The following is a 21,910-nucleotide window of genomic DNA, read 5'->3' on the forward strand; positions in this document are numbered from 1 at the left end:
CATCACAACGGCCTTACCTCAGAGGAGGAACACTACTCTCCATTAAAGAAGTGCAGCATCCCTGTGGCGGTCGAACCCTCAGGGGCGCCACATTGGCAGAGTGCTCTTTCAAGTGTATGCTTCGTTCTTTCTCATCCAGTCTTACTGCAGTACTCCGCTATCTCTTACACTCCCATTAAGAATGAGTAAAGCAGAGGTGGGCATGCTCGACTTCTGCTCCACTCAGAGGGGGTTCTACAGAGTGCCATTCTTTTTGATGATTGGGGTTCCAACTGTCTGACCCCCAAAGATTAGAAATGGAACAACATTAGAAGTTTGTACAAACCCTTTATCTTGACATGGTCAATGCCTTATGATGTGTTAAATGAGTTAAGGTTTGTTACATCTATATCTATATACAGTACTGTGCAAAAGTTTTAGGCAGGGGTGAAAAAATCCTGCTAAGTAGAATAATATAACTCTAGAAATGTTAATAATTTTTTTTGATCAGTTAACAAATCATCAGTATCTGGTGACCGCCCATTGCCTGCATCATCAGTATCTGGTGACCGCCCGTCACCTCCATCATCAGTATCATCAGTATCTGGTGACCGCCCATTGCCTCCTTCATCAGTATCTGGTGACCGCCCGTCACCTCCATCATCAGTATCTGGTGACCGCCCATTGCCTCCATCATCAGTATCTGGTGACCGCCCATCGTCTCCATCATCAGTATCTGGTGACCGCCCGTCACCTCCATCATCAGTATCTGGTGACCATTGGTTGCCTTCATCACTTCTTCTCGTCATTTGCACACAGTTTTTGAAGGAAATTGATAGGAGGTTTTTCATAGCATCTTGGAGCACTGACCCCAGATCCTTTGTGTATGAGGCTTGTGCGGATCCTTCTATCTCTTCGTGTGATCCCAGACAGACGGGATGATGTGAGATCAGGGCTCTGTGGGGCTGGATCATCACTTCCAGGACTCGTCGTTCTTAATGACATTGGAGGGCAAGGACATGTGACATACACTGCCAATGACACATGCCCTTGCTTGTGTGAAAAAAAGCACTTCGCTCCGTGTGTGCGCTGCTGATAGGCTGACAGATTGCACCTCCCCACTGTAAATGCGGGAAAGAGAAAAAAAAATGGAGATCTTCATTGTTCCTGCAGAGATCCATCCCCTGCCCCTCCCCCCACCCCGCTGTACACTCAAACTGCGTATTAACATTAATTTTCATCATTACTGAGAAAAAAATCCAGTTATGATTTTGGGGCACGAACAGTTATCGAACATAACCTCGAACAGCCGAATTTTTCTCAAATCGTTCGTGTTCGCCGAACGGCTCGAACACCGCCCAAAACAGCTCGAATTTGAGATTGGCGAACAGTTCGAGTAGAACAACGCTCATCTCTAGTCTCCATCCAATCTCACTGAGCGAGAGCGAGTGTGTAAAGAAGAGTGGGCAAAATGTCATCTCTAGATGTGCAAAGCTGAGAGAGACAGACCCCAAAAGACTGCAGAGAAAGCTGGTGAGACAGACCCCAAAAGACTGCAGAGAAAGCAGGAGAGACAGACCCCAAAAGACTGCAGAGAAAGCAGGAGAGACAGACCCCAAAAGACTGCAGAGAAAGCTGGTGAGACAGACCCCAAAAGACTGCAGAGAAAGCAGGAGAGACAGACCCCAAAAGACTGCAGAGAAAGCTAGTGAGACAGACCCCAAAAGACTGCAGAGAAAGCAGGAGAGACAGGCCCCAAAAGACTGCAGTGAAAGCTGGTAGAGACAGACCCCAAAAGACTGCAGAGAAAGCTGGTAGAGACCGACGCCAAAAGACTGCAGAGAAAGCTGGGAGAGACAGACCCCAAAAGATTGCAGCAGTGATTGCAGAGAAAGGTGGTCCTGCAGAGTATTGACTCAGGGGGGCTGAATATAAATGCATATCACAATGTTCAGATTAATATTTTGAAAATAATTATAAAACCCTGTATCATTTCCTTTACATGTTACAAATACTTGTTACTTTGTGTTGATTTTGCATAAAATCCCAACAAGATACATTTAAGATATATATATATATATATATATATATATATATATATATATATATATATATATATATATATATATATATATATATATATATAAACACATACACACACACACACACACACACACTTATTTTAATAAGATGTTACCACTAGACCTAATGTCCTAATCCAATAAATAAGTTTCCAGTGGGATTCTGGCCTGAAGCCCCCAAGTGTCTACCCCCTGGGAGTTTTATATGAATTTGGAAGAATACAGAGATACAGTAAGATCCCATTGACATATTTGGGTATCATACTTGTACAACTTGAAGATTACCATATATAAGGGCGTGATAAACCAAGCCTGAGAAATAGTCCCATGAACGAGGCATTGAAAGGGGCCCAACAAGCTGCACCTCCGTTAATGATCCCATATTACTTCAAGTGCATTTTAACGAGGCTCTTGGCAGAGCTAATTTCCTCGAATCCTCAAATTACCATAAAATATTTAATGTTAGACAAAGCTTTCTGTGGTCCCCCCAGTCTGCAGAGGAAATACCCGGGCACAATTACTCAATTACCACGCTAACGACAATTACAGCAACTATTTCCACTTGTATCGTTTTCACCATGTTAACGGCTCTCAGTAAAATCCTCATTAACTCCCGGTCACTTTCATTTAGGAGTTTCTAAACTCAATTTTAAAAAAAAGGTAAAAATCATCTGGAAATTCATCACATATGAGCCGAGAATCCAGAAATGGTCGATAATGTAAATACAATATAAATACTACATAAATAAAATATAAATAGAATTTCCACTTCTTGGCAGAAGATATAAAGAATGCTGCTAATGCTTCTCTGTGATTGAGAATATTGTTAAACTGCTAATTTGTAATTTAAAAGTTCCCAGATTGATGCAAAACTTGGAATTATTACAGCTGGCAGCACCCTTCACACGACATGCATCATCAGAAAATGACTTATTGGTTAAATCAGGGTTTATTTAACCATTTTTTACAGTGTTTTGTGCATTTTTATTTTATTATGTGACTATCCATTGCGATTTTCACTTTGGCCACTAGAGTAGACATGATAGGTATACAAGATAACTGATGCTTTCAGTTTTTCTGTGTAGACTAGGACAGAGTCAGCAGAGTCATCTCATAATCAATAGAGGGTTGGGTCAGCAGAGTCATGCTATTATCTTTAGCTAATTTTGTAAGCAGAGTCATCTTATTATCTTCAGCCAGTTGTGTCAGCAGAGTCATCTTATTATCTTCAGCCAGTTGTGTCATCAGAGTCATCTCATCATCTTTAGACAGCTTTGTCAGCAGAGTCATCTTATCATCATTAAAGTGCAGGGACAGTAGAGTCATCTTATTGTAAATAGAGTGAAGGCTTAACAGAATCATCTCTACATCATTAGAGGGCAAAGACAGCACAGTCTCATCATTATTATTAAAGGATGAGGTCAGTAGAATGATCTTGTTATCGCTAGAGGCAGGGACAGCAGAGTTAGTTAAAGACAGAGTCAGTTGAATTATTTAATTATCATTAGCTGATAGGGTCAGCAGATTCATCTCATCAATAGAGGTAAGGTTCAGCAGAGTTATCTCATGATCATTAGAGGGCTGGGTCAGAAGAATCCTTTTATCATTAGAGACCAGGGTTGGCAGAGTTGTCTTATTTAGAGGGCAGGGACAGCAGGGTCATCTCATTATCAGTATTGGGCAGAGTCAGTAGGGTCATCTCATTATCAGAGGTCATGGTCAGAACAGTCAACGCATAATTAGAGGACAGGATCAGCAGAGTCATCTCCTTACATTTAGAGGGAAGGGTTATCAAGATTAGGAAGACTGAGAAAAGTTGCTACATTGTACACTTGGTAAAGTGCATTCATCTAACACAGTCAGTGCCATTGTACATGTCTGTACTAACATTTCACTATTATGTACCGTAGTGGGCCTGCTGTCCTTGCATTTATATCTACCCAGGGGTGAAGGAGATGAGATAGTATTTGAGCCCCAGTTCTCATGTGATACTTGAATTTTGGAAACCACAGTGTAAACAGGAGCTGGAGTCAGGGGCACAGGTGACAGTTTTGACAACATCAAGGAGAAATATTGCCTGTAAGCACAGCCAAAATGACAAGTGGGATATTCCCCGCAGGCATTAACTCAGCCGGAGCAGACGTCTGAAATCCAATCACGTAAACTACGGATACAGAGGTTTGGAGGGAGATTAGATTTTAAGAACTTTAGAGGTTAAAAGGTTAATATATGAGAATAGAAAAAAAAAAGGATACTTTTATGCTAGAAACAGCACCCCTCTAGTGCATAGGTAATGTGTGGTATTGCAACTCAACCCTATTAATTTAAATAGTAATGACCGGCAATACCAATTACAGCCAATGAATAAGGGTGGCGCTGTTTCACAACGCAGGTGGGATCTTCACAAAGGTGTAACTTGGTGCTTCTTGGCCCCAATGCAAAATATGTAACAGTTCCTTATTCATCATCTAATGTACTAATTTCCTTTTATTGGTTGGTGGGACATTTTGTGCCCCCCTCGGGCTTTTGGGTCTGGATCACAACCTCCAATTCTTTTATAGGGCTTATTAATAACTCATAAATGCATAAAGGGGTTATCCAGGACTTTGTTGTTTTTTTTTGCTAACTACCTGCCTGCTCTGCCCTGCAACGATCTGTTCTGGCTCAGTGATCATGAAACGGCCCTGCCAGCAATTCTCCTGCTTCCACGGGGAGCCGGCTGTCAATCAGCATGATGGCGGCAGTGACGGCCCGTCAACAGAGCAGAGCAGAAGAGATAGAGCCGCTCTGTTGATGTGAGGAAGGGAGAGAAAAGTTGGAAATGTTCGGTGAAGGGCAGAACAGGCAGGTAGATATCAACTATCTGCCGGTAAGTTCTTAGCCCCATTGCAAAAAAAATTCCAAAGTATTCCTTTAAGATAGAAATTCAGAAATAGGAAGAATATATCTTTGTATTGTGTTAGCCATTACATAGAAAAATATAATGGAAAACTGCTACTTGTTACTTTTTAATGGCAAACTGAAAAGATTGTATCAACCACTAAAGACTCCCAATTTTGATTATTTTTCAAATTCTCACGTAACCCGAGAGTCTTCCATTTTTGTAGAATTAGAACCACTACTTTCATCATCATCCTCGTGCCCTCACTGCTACAAGGTGTTAGTATCATTAGGAATCAGTAACGCCACTCGAGTTTCTCCATCCCAAAAGTAATAGATATGTTGTTCCCCCCGGTGCTAACACTGAAGCTATGTAATCTGGAGGTGAGAACGCTCATTCACCGCTGTGCGGCTCTTAATCAACCACTTTGTTGAGCATAATCTGGTCCTTGTTCCAGATGCCTTCAGTGCCCGTGTTGGCTTTAGTCATGGAATTTGTCATTTTCATTTTTTTGACCCTCGCTGATCCCACAAGCCAAGCGCTCTCCTCTCACCATCTAAACCTGTGAGGTTCCTATTACACAATCTTATAAGGAGCAGCGGGAGTCCAGGGATAAAAGCCAAGAAGTTCCTAATGTCGTGAATCGTGAGAAGACCAGGGCTTTCTACTTATTGATTTGTAACTCTGTGAGTAAAGAAATGGAGTTGTCACCCAAAAACTTTTTGTTATTTATTTTTAATCTTTATGGACTTCCAGTGACCATATATATATATATTATATTATATAGTGAGTTCCACCAGTACCTCTTACATCCTGCTTAGGTCTTCAGCCTTCTTAATAGCATGGACACGACTTGTCTCCATTCATCTTGTTGCCCACATACCTTTCCCCTTCAATATTTTCATAGGGAATGTGTCAACAAAAATGACCTATTGCTTAAATCTGTTTATTTTATGTTAAATGTATTTTTTTTTTAAATGTTTAAAACATTTTTTAATCTTCTAAAAAACTATACTAAAAAAATATCAAAATCTTGCGATTTCCCCACTGCAAATAGAGCCAAGTACAAGACTCATAGTTCCTGTTTGGTACAAAAAGCTTTTCAGAAGTCTCATTATCATCACAGAGTTACGATGAAAGTAAATTAAACACTATTCACAAGAGGTGGTGTCACAGCTCACCTCCTCCTACTCCTGTACAATGACTGATATCTACTGTATACTTTATAGAGGTGTTAACATAGGATCCACCATTCACAAGAGGTGATTTCACAGCTCACCTCCTCATCCTCCTGTACAATGTCTGATAACACCTCTATATACAGTAGATAACACAGGATCCTCCATCCACAATAGGTGATATCACAGCTCACCTCCTCCTCCTCCTGTACAATGACTGAGAACACCTCTATATACAGTAGATAACACAGGATCCACCATTCACAATAGGTGATGTCACAGCTCACCTCCTCCTCCTCCTGTACAATGACTGAGAACACCTCTATATACAGTAGATAACACAGGATCCACCATTGTTGACAGTGATTCAAATAATTGAAAGAAAAAAAAAACACATCCCATTTCACTTGATTTTCCTTCTTTAATCCTTTTGATAGCTCTTAGAAGAAAGAAAAAACTATGGAAAAAATGAACAGCTTCATTATCACCCATAGACTTTAAACGTCCAGGAGATCCTGCTCCTATTCTACGGTGATGCTATAAAACATCACTGCATAGGAGCTCAGCTACACACAATCATGTAGCTACCGATGCGGAGAGTCCCCATGAAGAAGGCACATATTGTTTATTACCGTCTGTGCCTTCACCATCCTTGTATACATGTGTACACAGTAACAGGAAGCGCCAGCAGTGTTTCCTCCTCCATACACAGCAGTCATGAGGGTCTAAGGAAGGACTTCTGGGTCATAAGATTCACAGACAGCTCTGCTATGCAGACAGTAGGCTGCATTTCCCCTGTAACTGAGGCTAATATACCAGCCCGAGTTACAGGGGAAATAAGATGAAAACAAAATTATTTCAATATTTAAATGCCCCCCAAATGTCTTTTATGGCCTTATGGGGGAAACAAAGTATAAAATAAATGAAAAACAAATAAATGAAAAATTCCAGGTAAAAGAAATAAATTAAAAAAAATGACATTGTCAATCCAAGTCTCTGTTACTAGTGTAAAATAAAAAAAAAATGTGCCCGATATAAAAAAAATAATTATTACAGAATTTGAATAAATCTTTTAATATATTTTAATGGTCCTGTGCGGTCATAAAAATAAATCAAAAAGTGAAAAACAGATACTTATTTCCCTTGTTTTTCCACCAATAGTTGATATTATATAAAAAAAAAAGAGAGAATATGACAGTGACCTAAAAATGATGTCCCATATATATCTAAAAAAAAAAAAAAAAAAGGTGACTGTTCAGGAATGGAGGGTAAATGGCCCAGTATTAAACTGGTTAATAGAATATAGGGATAGAAGGTATTGATGAAACATTTGGTAACATTGTTTTTACTGGAAGAAAATGTTAAATCCTACAAGTTTTCCTATGACTGACAATACCAAATGCAGAATCCTAATGCAAGAAACCTCTATAAAAGCAGAAGCTCAAGATTTATAAAGTCTCCAGCAAGAGCCAAAGTATGAAACTCTAAAAAACTGTGACAACTGAAGACCGAGTCAACATGTTTACACTTTCATACGGTGAATATACTGGACCTTCATCTTCCCATGAGATTGGATTTTCCCAGGGATACATCATGTTTCCATTTTCTCAACTGATTTTTAGCTCACTTTGTTTATTTCCATATGATGTACATGCGAAATTAAGATAAATTAATAGAACAAGTTACAATGTGTCGTTAGAACTGGTTTACTCCATTGGGGACCTAGTAATAACTAAAGAAAAACATCAGTGACCCCATAAAGAGCCATAAAGAGGATGGGAGTTCATCTACTGTTTATTGTAAAAGAAAAAAAAAAAAACCTCAGTGGTAGCAAAACTCATTAATCAATAATCATTTTGTCAAGGTCCAAGGTCTTTAGTATTTAACAATGTAACAATTTTTGTAACGCATGATATAATATTGCTTACTATGTACTACTTTAGCTATATATAGTATGCATAGGAAAATTAGTATAATACTGTATGCAATAATCAAGAATATAACTACTATAATACTGCTCCCATGTACAAGAATATAACTATTAGAATACTGCCCCCTTTGTACAAGAATATAACTACTACAGTATAATACTGCTCCTATGTATAAGAATATAACTACTATAATACTGCTCCTATGTATAAGAATATAACTACTATAATACTGCCCCCTATGTACAAGAATATAACTACTATAATACTTTCCCCTATATACAAGAAAATAACTACTATAATACTGCCCCTATGTACAAGAATATAACTACTATAATACTGCCCCTATGTACAAGAATATAACTACTATAATACTGCCCCCTATGTACAAGAATATAACTACTATAATACTGACCCCTATGTACAAGAATATAACTACTATAATACTGCTCCTATGTACAAGAATATAACTACTATAATACTGCTCCTATGTAGAAGAATATAACTACTATAATACTGACCCCTATGTACAAGAATATAACTACTATAATACTGCTCCTATGTACAAGAATATAACTACTATAATACTGCTCCTATGTACAAGAATATAACTACTATAATACTGCCCCTATGTACAAGAATATAACTACTATAATACTTTCCCCTATATACAAGAAAATAACTACTATAATACTGCCCCTATGTACAAGAATATAACTACTATAATACTGCCCCCTATGTACAAGAATATAACTACTATAATACTGCCCCCTATGTACAAGAATATAACTACTATAATACTGCCCCCTATGTACAAGAATATAACTACTATAATACTGCCCCTATGTACAAGAATATAACTACTATAATACTGCTCCTATGTACAAGAATATAACTACTATAATACTGCCCCTATGTACAAGAATATAACTACTATAATACTGCTCCTATGTACAAGAATATAACTACTATAATACTGCTCCTATGTACAAGAATATAACTACTATAATACTGCCTCTATGTACAAGAATATAACTACTATAATACTGCCCCCTGTGTACAAGAATATAACTACTATAATACTGCTCCTATATACAAGAATATAACTACTATAATACTGCCTCTATGTACAAGAATATAACTACTATAATACTGCTCCTATGTACAAGAATATAACTACTATAATACTGCTCCTATGTACAAGAATATAACTACTATAATACTGCCTCTATGTACAAGAATATAACTACTATAATACTGCCCCTATGTACAAGAATATAACTACTATAATACTGCCCCCTGTGTACAAGAATATAACTACTATAATACTGCCCCTATGTACAAGAATATAACTACTATAATACTGCCTCTATGTATAAGAATATAACTACTATAATACTGCTCCTATGTACAAGAATATAACTACTATAATACTGCCCCTATGTACAAGAATATAACTACTATAATACTGCTCCCATGTACAAGAATATAACTACTATAATACTGCTCCTATGTACAAGAATATAACTACTATAATACTGCTCCTATGTACAAGAATATAACTACTATAATACTGCCTCTATGTACAAGAATATAACTACTATAATACTGCCCCCTGTGTACAAGAATATAACTACTATAATACTGCTCCTATATACAAGAATATAACTACTATAATACTGCCTCTATGTACAAGAATATAACTACTATAATACTGCTCCTATGTACAAGAATATAACTACTATAATACTGCTCCTATGTACAAGAATATAACTACTATAATACTGCCTCTATGTACAAGAATATAACTACTATAATACTGCCCCTATGTACAAGAATATAACTACTATAATACTGCCCCCTGTGTACAAGAATATAACTACTATAATACTGCCCCTATGTACAAGAATATAACTACTATAATACTGCCTCTATGTATAAGAATATAACTACTATAATACTGCTCCTATGTACAAGAATATAACTACTATAATACTGCCCCTATGTACAAGAATATAACTACTATAATACTGCTCCCATGTACAAGAATATAACTACTATAATACTGCTCCTATGTACAAGAATATAACTACTATAATACTGCTCCTATGTACAAGAATATAACTACTATAATACTGCTCCTATGTACAAGAATATAACTACTATAATACTGCTCCTATGTACAAGAATATAACTACTATAATACTGCCTCTATGTACAAGAATATAACTACTATAATACTGCCCCCTGTGTACAAGAATATAACTACTATAATACTGCTCCTATATACAAGAATATAACTACTATAATACTGCCTCTATGTACAAGAATATAACTACTATAATACTGCTCCTATGTACAAGAATATAACTACTATAATACTGCTCCTATGTACAAGAATATAACTACTATAATACTGCCTCTATGTACAAGAATATAACTACTATAATACTGCCCCTATGTACAAGAATATAACTACTATAATACTGCCCCCTGTGTACAAGAATATAACTACTATAATACTGCCCCTATGTACAAGAATATAACTACTATAATACTGCCTCTATGTATAAGAATATAACTACTATAATACTGCTCCTATGTACAAGAATATAACTACTATAATACTGCCCCTATGTACAAGAATATAACTACTATAATACTGCTCCCATGTACAAGAATATAACTACTATAATACTGCTCCTATGTACAAGAATATAACTACTATAATACTGCCCCTATGTACAAGAATATAACTATTATAATACTGCTCCTATGTACAGGAATATAACTACTATAATACTGCCCCCCTATGTACAGGAATATAACTACTATAATACTGCCCCATCACAAAAATGTTTCTGCTAGGAGAATTTCTCTGTCCTAATATAATCATTCTTACTATTCTTCATGTAATTTACAATTTAAACACTTTGTAATATATGTATCAAGGTAAATGCATAAGAATTCACATAGAATTTGCACCAGAGAATTGTCTTTTATGACCTATATAACATTTCTGTGTTTCACAACTTGTCCAACTAGGAAAATGGTCTCACCGAAAAGAGACGTGACATATCAGGAAAGGGGCACAGACGTCTCTATGACAGAATATGCCCCAAAAAAATGCCAGAATTGTGGCGCACATTTATAGCACAAAGTAAGCCAACTAATAGGTGCTGTAGACTTAAACTTGACAGTTTTAAAGAGGACCTGTGCCCACGTCAGAAATTTCCCATTTTTGCTCCTATTTTATTCTCTTGAGGACTCGTGATATCTGAACCTGCCCTGATACATTGTATCAAACTACTGTTGTATGCAAAGAGGACTCAGTCCCATCTGCTTTCCAACCTATATATACATAGCTTTACCCTAACATATAATGGGTCCATGACTGATCATTTCTTTGTGCTCAGTGTTTCCACACATCTTTGCTTAACAGCGCACCCAGTGGTCAGGTATGGAATTACATTCTGTACATTTTTTTTTCCCCATTATTTAGATTTGCATTTCTTAACGGATTAATATGCTGCATTCTAATAGACTTGAAACAAATTAAAATCCTAAGTGTTTAACATTTTCTTTTACATTTTTATTAAGAAATTTTTACTAATGTAAGATTACACGCTTATGTTTAAAGTGTACCTATAGTTTCAGGTGATTCTTCAGAATAAGCTGTAATGTCTGCATTTATGAGGAACACCACTATTTGTGGGGCCAGTATATGATATATATCCTGCAACCTGTTCACCAGTTTCGCCCTCTGTAGTCTCTAGCTCTAATTTTCAGTTGTCTCTGAGCTAGTATGTGGGGACTAGTTGCTATAATGTCCACCATACACAGCACGCATAGACATGAGGGGTTCCTGCACTCTCCTGCCTTTATGCACCACATGTTCAGAAACAGGGAAGATACAACACTTGCTAGAAAGCAACAGAGTGAAATATAAAATGCATTAGTAATGAGCAGTGTAGCTGTGAATCTAGCTCTGAGATGAGATGAAACACTTACAAGGAAGCAGCAGAAAAAAAACCCACAAAATACAGTTTTACTGAGTAGTGTATAAGTAGCACTAGGACAATAAAAACATTTTCTAAAAAGCAGCAGCATGGAAAACATAATGCAGTAGTACTGAAAAGTGTAGCTGTGATTACAGCTCTAGAGTATGTTAAAAATTTACCAGAAAGCAGCAGCAGCTTGAAGGATAGTTATGCAGTGGTACCGAGCTGTGTAGCTGTAATTGAACATCTGAGGCAGGATAGAAAGCAGAAGCATCATTGAGGACATTATATAGTAGTACTGAGCTGTATAGCTGTGAATCCAGTCATGGAGTTAGAGATAAAAACACTTATTTGAAAGCAACAGCATGGAAGACATTAAACAGCAATATATAAACAGTGTAGCTGTGATTCTAGATTTGAGCTGAGCTGAAACACTTACCAGAAAGCAGCAACATTGTCAGTCTGTGTTTGCATTTAAATTGTGAAAACCCTAACAAATGGACTTTGACTTGCTATAAGTCACTGAGGGTATTTTTTAGCTGGTCATACACATTAGATAAGAGTTGGCTGAATCTGTCACATTTTTAAAAAAAATGGTTGATAAACTAATATATGGGGGGCTCCCTACTGTGTGTGAGTGATTCGCTGTGTGTTGACTTCATGTCATGTAATTTTATACAGAATGATACAGAATGATTGATGGAAGGAGTCATTTGGGAATCTATCAGCTTCATATCAGTGTCATATTATGGCCCCATGAACTGGATAAATGGTATTAATGACTATATTTGTGGACGTTTTTTTTTTACAAAATTGCATTAATTAATCCCAGAATTTACTTTCTACGTTCATTTCTTGTTTAGGTCTCTGCAGTTCGCTCGTTATTTCTCCCCTTCACATGGAAACACGTCTCGGTGCTTGAAATTTATCGCCGGAGGGCAGTAATTTCTTTCAGTACTAAGCGTAAATGTAAACATATTGCATGTGTGAACCCCAAAAGTCAGGAGGTCGCAATCAAGCAATTAAATATTTACCACCGCGGTCAGCGACGTTACCAAGTGTCACCATGTGCAGCGATACGGCTTGAAGTAGGATGCACTTTACCCGTAGTTCACCCCGAACCCTTTCTGGAGCTCCCCCACTGATGATAATGAGCATAGAGGAACTCCTTAATATTATGGATGTTATTAAAATTACATTGCACTGAAAAATGTTGCACCATTTGGCTTTTAAAGGCTCTTTATTTCCCTGCGCATTGATTATTGCAGAATGAGTTAACTGAGAATATGTCAGTGAGCTCCTTCTGACTTTACTGTATTCATTTGTGTTGATTTATGACCACACGCCACATCAAAGTTCAGCTCAACCTTGATGTGGTCATACATCAGCTGAGAGGAAAAAAGGCGAGTAAAATGAGCTCACTGATAGATTCTCAGAGAACTCATTCTGCAGTTAGCAATGTGCACAGACAGTAAGAGCCTGTAAAAGCAAAAGGGTGCAATTTTTTTTCTTCAATAAAACCCAACTGCAATAGTAAATTTACTTGCCACAGAAATAAGTCCCTGATAGTGTCCTTTAAAGGGAACACACAGATTTTTTTTTTTTTAAAGAAACATGATCTGTAACATTCTATTGAACCACAATGTAGAAGCTATAACCAATCAGGTTGTACTGACCTGCAGTACCACACCTAACCTGTGGACAGGTGTGGCGCTATTTCAGGAAGGATTTATTTTTTTTTTAATCCTGCATAACTTCTTTAATTCCAAATGTTTGCAGATGTCCGATATAAGACGATGCTATATACCATGTACGGATTAGTTTTCCTCGAGGTGCACCTGTTATTACTGCAAATCTTAAGCACGCTGAGATCTTAACAGAAAGGAGCTTCAAAGACTTTCACATACGGAGCGATATCAAGAATATGCATCTTAAATTCAGATATCTATAGTTTGTTAGCACCGTGCAAATGTCAACTGCTCCGCGATGCATCTGTTCCAAGCGCCGGGGGATTAGATCAATCCATTAACACCTTTCTGTATTTTCAGGGTAATAAGCTTGATGTCGCTGAAATAAATAAATAAATATAAATATATATATATATATATATATATATATATATATATATATATATATATATATATATATCAGCACGGTGGGGGAGGGGAGAGCAACACTTCAACAAAACACAAATCTCCCTGCGTGACACACATCATACAGCACGTAGCACCCAGGCAGCATTCATAAGGTCCAGAAATTAGGTGTGTGCCCCGGGAAATCCTTTGGGAAACGGAAATACACAGCGACGCCATGATGAATTATTGACTTATTTATTTGTGTGTTTTTATTTATTTTCATCTATTTATGTTTAGATGTTTATTTATTTTTAATATATATTTTAGTATTTTATTTTTATTATTTTTTAATTATGTGGTTATTTAAAGGGGCTTTCTGCCCAATGGGTGGTGGTGACGATATAAAATACGAAGACCGATTACTCACCTGTCGCTTCCCCCTGTTATTCTAATGCGGCTGGAACTGACGATTTTGATTTTCTACAATTTTCTACCCTTTGGGAAAAGTTTTTCCTAATACTATTTCAACTTACACAATTGTTTTATTTTTAAACGTATCTTATATATTTTTTTAATATTTAGTTATTATTTATCCATTTAAAAAACCAGTAAAAACAGCTTAGAATCGAGAATAATAATAAAAAAATAATTTCACCTTTCCTGTTACTCCAGATCTGACGTCTCCTGGTCCCCTTCTGGTATCTGTTGTTCTCTGCTGCCGATCATGTGCTCTCTAGCCACATGACCGCTGCAGCCAACTAGTAATTGACTGCAGCAATCACATGGTATAGAGATCAGCGGGGGAGGGGGGAAGCTGGTAAAGCAACAGAGCTGAAGTGACAGTTTTCGGAATCTCTTTTCTGGCTGCAAACTTTATTGACTGTAAATTAGCGCAATACTTTCATTTATGTTACATTTACCATATTTGTTTGCTTTTTTTTAATTTACATTTTATTTCCTTTTCATCATCCGCTTTATAGGCATTAATTATCTATTTGTTTAAATTAATTTCAGTGTTTTTATTTATTTTCATCTAGTCTTTTGATTAATTTATTTCTTCACTTACAATGTTTATGCCACACGTTACAGCTGAAGTACAGATTAGATGTGATCAAAAATAATTTTGAAATATTGTTTTGCAAATATCTTTGATCCCCTTTTCCGTATCACATTCAAAAGTATTATGTAAATTGGACTTAAGTGTCATAAAGATGTGTTTTTTTTTTTTTTTTCACATAATCTCATTGACAGTTTGTATCTATTTGGGTCTTTGGATCACTGACATCAACCTCAGACCCATGTGATGATTAGTTGCCAGGTGCCCAATTACAGGAAAAATACTTAAGAAGGACGTTCCATATTATTTAGCAGCCGCAGGTTTCCAGCAATATGGGAAAAAAGGATATCTGCTGCCGAAAAGCGTCACATTGTCAAAATAGTGCAATGCCTTGGACAAGGTTAGATATTTCAATAAAACGTGATCATTGTACTGTGAGGAGATTTGTGGCTGATACACAACACAGATTGGTTTGTGCAGATAAAGGCATAATGAAGAAGGTTCCTGCAGATAAATGAATAATGAGGAAGGACCCTACAGATAAATGCATAATGAGGAAGGTTCCTGCAGATAAATGCATAATGAGGAAGGTTTCTTCAGATAAAGGCATAATGAGGAAGGTTACTGCAGATAAAGGCATAATGAGGAAGGTTTCTTCCAGACAGAGTCATTGGATTAAGAGAGCAGCTACTAAAATATCATTACAAAGCAGCAAACAGGTAATGAAGCTGCTGGAGCCTCTGGAGTCCACGAACATCAAGGTGTAGGATCCTCTAGAGGCTGCAGTCATGCATAAACCTACTATTCGGCCACCGCAGAACAGCACTCACAAGCAGAAAGACTAATTGTAAAACAGTCTTGTTTACTGAGGAGTGGCGGCAAACCTGGATGGTGCAGATGGAGGGAGCATTGGATGGTTGGTGGATGGCCACCATTTCCCAACAAAGCTGCGACATCTGGAAGGAGGAGTCATGTTTTGAACTAGAATTATGGGGAGAGCTGGTTGCCCCTTTAGGGTCCCTAAAGGTATGAAAATGAGCTTGGCAAAGTATATACAAGTGTATCTCACTAAATTAGAATAGCTTCAAAAAGTTAAATTTATTTCAGTCCTTCAATACAAAAAGTGAAACTCCAATATTCTATAGAGTCATTACACACATAGGGATCTATTATATAGAGACATTACACACAGAGGGATCTATTATATAGAGTCATTACACGCAGAGGGATCTATTATATAGAATCATTACACACAGAGGGATCTATTATTTAGAATCATTACACACAGAGGGATCTATTATATAGAATCATTACACACAGAGGGATCTATTATATAGAGTCATTACACACAGAGGGATCTATTATATAGAGTCATTACACACAGAGGGATCTATTATATAGAGTCATTACACGCAGAGGGATCTATTATATAGAGTCATTACACACAGAGTGATCTATTATATAGAATCATTACACAGAGGGATCTATTATATAGAGTCATTACACACAGAGTGATCTATTATATAGAGTCATTACACGCAGAGGGATCTATTATAGAGTCATTACACGCAGAGGGATCTATTATATAGAGTCATTACACACAGAGTGATCTATTATATAGAGTCATTACACGCAGAGGGATCTATTATATAGTCATTACACACAGAGAGATCTATTATATAGAGTCATTACACACAGAGGGATCTATTATATAGAATCATTACACGCAGAGGGATCTATTATATAGGGCCATTACACACAGAGGGATCTATTATATAGAGTCATTACATGCAGAGGGATCTATTATATAGAGCCATTACACACAGAGGGATCTATTATATAGAATCATTACACACAGAGGGATCTATTATATAGAGTCATTACACACAGAGGGATCTATTATATAGAGTCATTACACACAGAGGGATCTATTATATAGAGTCATTACACACAGAGGGATCTATTATATAGAGTCATTACACACTGAGGGATCTATTATATAGAGTCATTACACACTGAGGGATCTATTATAATAGAGTCATTACACACAGAGTGATCTATTATATAGAGTCATTACACACAGAGGGATCTATTATATAGAGTCATTACACACTGAGGGATCTATTATATAGAGTCATTACACACAGAGGGATCTATTATCTAGAGTCATTAAACACAGAGTGATCTATTATATAGAGTCATTACACACAGAGGGATCTATTATATAGAATCATTACACACAGAGTGATCTATTATATAGAGTCATTACACACAGAGCGATCTATTATATAGAGTCATTACACACAGAGGGATCTATTATATAGAGTCATTACACACAGAGGGATCTATTATATAGAGTCATTACACACAGAGGGATCTATTATATAGAGTCATTACACACAGAGGGATCTATTATATAGCGTCATTACACACAGAGGGATCTATTATATAGTCATTACACACAGAGGGATCTATTATATAGAGTCATTACACACAGAGGGATCTATTATATAGAGTCATTACACACAGAGGGATCTATTATATAGAGTCATTACACACTGAGGGATCTATTATATAGAGTCTTTACACACTGAGGGATCTATTATAATAGAGTCATTACACACAGAGTGATCTATTATATAGAGTCATTACACACAGAGGGATCTATTATATAGAGTCATTACACACTGAGGGATCTATTATATAGAGTCATTACACACAGAGGGATCTATTATCTAGAGTCATTAAACACAGAGTGATCTATTATATAGAGTCATTACACACAGAGGGATCTATTATATAGAATCATTACACACAGAGTGATCTATTATATAGAGTCATTACACACAGAGGGATCTATTATATAGAATCATTACACACAGAGGGATCTATTATATAGAGTCATTACACACAGAGTGATCTATTATATAGAGTCATTACACACAGAGGGATCTATTATATAGAGTCATTACACACAGAGCGATCTATTATATAGAGTCATTACACACAGAGGGATCTATTATATAGAGTCATTACACACAGAGGGATCTATTATATAGAGTCATTACACACAGAGGGATCTATTATATAGAGTCATTACACACAGAGGGATCTATTATATAGCGTCATTACACACAGAGGGATCTATTATATAGAGTCATTACACACAGAGGGATCTATTATATAGAGTCATTACACACAGAGGGATCTATTATACGGAGTCATTACACGCAGAGGGATCTATTATATAGTCATTACACACAGAGGGATCTATTATATAGAGTCATTACACACAGAGGGATCTATTATATAGAGTCATTACACACAGAGGGATCTATTATATAGAGTCATTACACGCAGAGGGATCTATTATATAGAGTCATTACACGCAGAGCGATCTATTATATAGAGTCATTACACACAGAGGGATGTATTATATAGAGTCATTACACACAGAGGGATGTATTATATAGAGTCATTACACGCAGAGGGATGTATTATATAGAGTCATTACACGCAGAGGGATCTATTATATAGAGTCATTACACGCAGAGGGATCTATTATATAGAGTCATTACACACAGAGGGATCTATTATATAGTCATTACACACAGAGGGATCTATTATATAGAGTCATTACACACAGAGGGATCTATTATATAGAGTCATTACACACAGAGGGATCTATTATATAGAGTCATTACACACAGAGGGATCTATTATATAGAGTCATTACACACAGAGGGATCTATTATATAGAGTCATTACACACAGAGGGATCTATTATATAGAGTCATTACACACAGAGGGATCTATTATATAGAGTCATTACACCATTACACACAGAGGGATCTATTATATAGAGTCATTACACACAGAGGGATCTGTTATATAGAGTCATTACACACAGAGGGATCTATTATATAGAGTCATTACACACAGAGGGATCTATTATATAGAGTCATTACACACAGAGGGATCTATTATATAGAGTCATTACACGCAGAGGGATCTATTATATAGAGTCATTACACACAGAGCGATCTATTATATAGAGTCATTACACACAGAGCGATCTATTATATAGAGTCATTACACACAGAGGGATCTATTATATAGAGTCATTACACACAGAGTGATCTATTATATTGAGTCATTACATGCAGAGGGATCTATTATATGGAGTCATTACACGCAGAGGGATCTATTATATAGAGTCATTACACGCAGAGGGATCTATTATATAGAGTCATTACACGCCGAGGGATCTATTATATAGAGTCATTACACGCCGAGGGATCTATTATATAGAGTCATTACACGCCGAGGGATCTATTATATAGAGTCATTACACACAGAGGGATCTATTATATAGAATCATTACACGCAGAGGGATCTATTATATAGAGTCATTACACACAGAGGGATCTATTATATAGAGTCATTACACACAGAGGGATCTATTATATAGAGTCATTACACACAGAGGGATCTATTATATAGAGTCATTACACACAGAGGGATCTATTATATAGAGTCATTACACACAGAGGGATCTATTATATAGAGTCATTACACACAGAGGGATCTATTATATAGAGTCATTACACACAGAGGGATCTATTATATAGAGTCATTACACGCAGAGGGATCTATTATATAGAGTCATTACACACAGAGGGATCTATTATATAGAGTCATTACACACAGAGGGATCTATTATATAGAATCATTACACACAGAGGGATCTATTATATAGAGTCATTACACACAGAGGGATCTATTATATAGAGTCATTACACACAGAGGGATCTATTATATAGAGTCATTACACACAGAGGGATCTATTATATAGAGTCATTACACACAGAGGGATCTATTATATAGAGTCATTACACGCAGAGGGATCTATTATATAGAGTCATTACACGCAGAGTGATCTATTATATAGAGTCATTACACACAGAGGGATCTATTATATAGAGTCATTACACACAGAGGGATCTATTATATAGAGTCATTACACACAGAGGGATCTATTATATAGAGTCATTACACACAGAGGGATCTATTATATAGAGTCATTACACGCAGAGGGATCTATTTCACGTGTTTATTTCTGTTAATGTTGATGATTATGTCTTACAGCCAATGAAAAAACACAAAAGTCATTATCTCAGTAAATTAGAATACTTTATAACAGCTTGAAAAATGTTCCCTTTAAAGGACTTTCCCCAAGGGATTCCTCATTAATAGCTTAATAAAGTTTTGCTTCTCTTCAGAATATAAAACTTTAGAAAAGTTTTAGGAAGGCAAACTCAACCTCATCCATCAGACATGTACACAGATGTAGCAGCTACGGATGTAGCAGAGCCAAGTGTGTCGATCAGTGATGCATTATCTGGGGTTTTCCATGCATCTTTTACCTAACTCAGTAATTTAAAACAATGCAGCTGGAAATGACAAACTCAGCTCTGCTACATCCGGATGCCTTCCTAGAGGTGTTTTAAAGGATAAACACTTTTACCAGCTGTCATAAGAGTTTGCAGGTGCACGCATGATATCAGCGGGGTAACCTGAGACGCCTTCATTGGGCTAAACATGGCTCTGGCCCGTGATGGGCCAGTAGACACAAGCGGCGCATTATTCCGATACGTTGCCGTCAGGATATGTCATATAAATAAACGTATATCATCCCCAGACTGCGGGACGTGCGCCATGTGTGTGTCATGGGGTCAGTATCACTATCAGCCCCTCTGATCCTGGGATATAAATGGACTGGCACCATCCCAGGGGGTCCCGCTGACAAGTGTGATTAAACCTCCCCGACACAGCACGGAATCCAAAGCTGCTACTGGAAACACATGCCGCAGCCTTGTCCGCAGCCGGAATGTCTGACATTGTGTGCTGGTGGTAGTAGTACAGGTGGGGATGGTGGGGAAGTAGTAGTGCGGAGGGGCTTCATGCCTCAATTTCTGCTCCATGCAACCAATATAACTCCATGACTTAATACTGTATATATGAGGAGTATTGGAGTCTTAGTCAATTTCCCCATCCAGGGCCAAAGATGGATGGAGGACCCCAAAACAAGCTCCAGTCTGCAGTGCAGAGAATCCACTGATTAGATGATAGAATAAAGATGCAGAAAAGCTCAACATTTGTGCATCCAAGTAATAGAACGTCCATGCTTTCATGAAAGTTCCTCCTGTAATTGCAGAATTGTGCACTCCAGAGCTGCTCTTCATAACCAAAGACAAGAAGTTGTAACATTGTCAGGCTATGATAAAGTCAAAAGGGACAACTTGCTTCGTCACCCACCTGTATACACTATACTGCAGAGGATACAGCGGGTGCAGAGGTAACAGATGCACGGGGGGCCCCGGTGTCTGAGGGGCTCAGTGGTTATTCTTTCACATTACGAGCAATATTATAAATGGCACATGGAAGGTTGGGAGCCCTGATACGGACACTGCCCAGGGTCTCCAATGCAGATTGCTCGCCCACTGGAATGAGACTTTTTGCACTTTGCATTGTATGAAAGTCTCCAAAATTTAGAAACTTTTAGGAATTGCTTACGTTTACCCCAATTATCCTTTATGTGCATTTAATTAATTTCTTCTTCCTTGTAGGCGATGATTCAGTTCACGAGCTCGGAGAACCTGTCACTCAGCGCTCTACTGGAGAGGTACTGCGAAGTGCTGTCCGGGGCCCTAAACATCACAGGTAGGTC

At 37.2% G+C, this 21,910-nt stretch overlaps 1 protein-coding gene across 1 annotated transcript in view; it reads left to right on the plus strand.

Moving 5' to 3' along the window:
* The window catches only part of CRHR2 (corticotropin releasing hormone receptor 2), a 544,351-nt gene that overhangs the window by 29,769 nt on the left and 492,672 nt on the right, over window positions 1-21,910 (plus strand). The window contains exon 2 of the mRNA XM_073677250.1: window positions 21,810-21,903. Within this exon, the coding sequence (XP_073533351.1) occupies window positions 21,810-21,903 (94 nt within the window). The remainder of the gene's footprint in view (window positions 1-21,809; window positions 21,904-21,910) is intronic.

The sequence above is a fragment of the Phyllobates terribilis genome, unplaced genomic scaffold (assembly GCF_046119375.1).
Source record: "Phyllobates terribilis strain yellow unplaced genomic scaffold, ASM4611937v1 Scaffold_4__5_contigs__length_816908805, whole genome shotgun sequence".
Lineage (NCBI taxonomy): Eukaryota > Metazoa > Chordata > Amphibia > Anura > Dendrobatidae > Phyllobates > Phyllobates terribilis.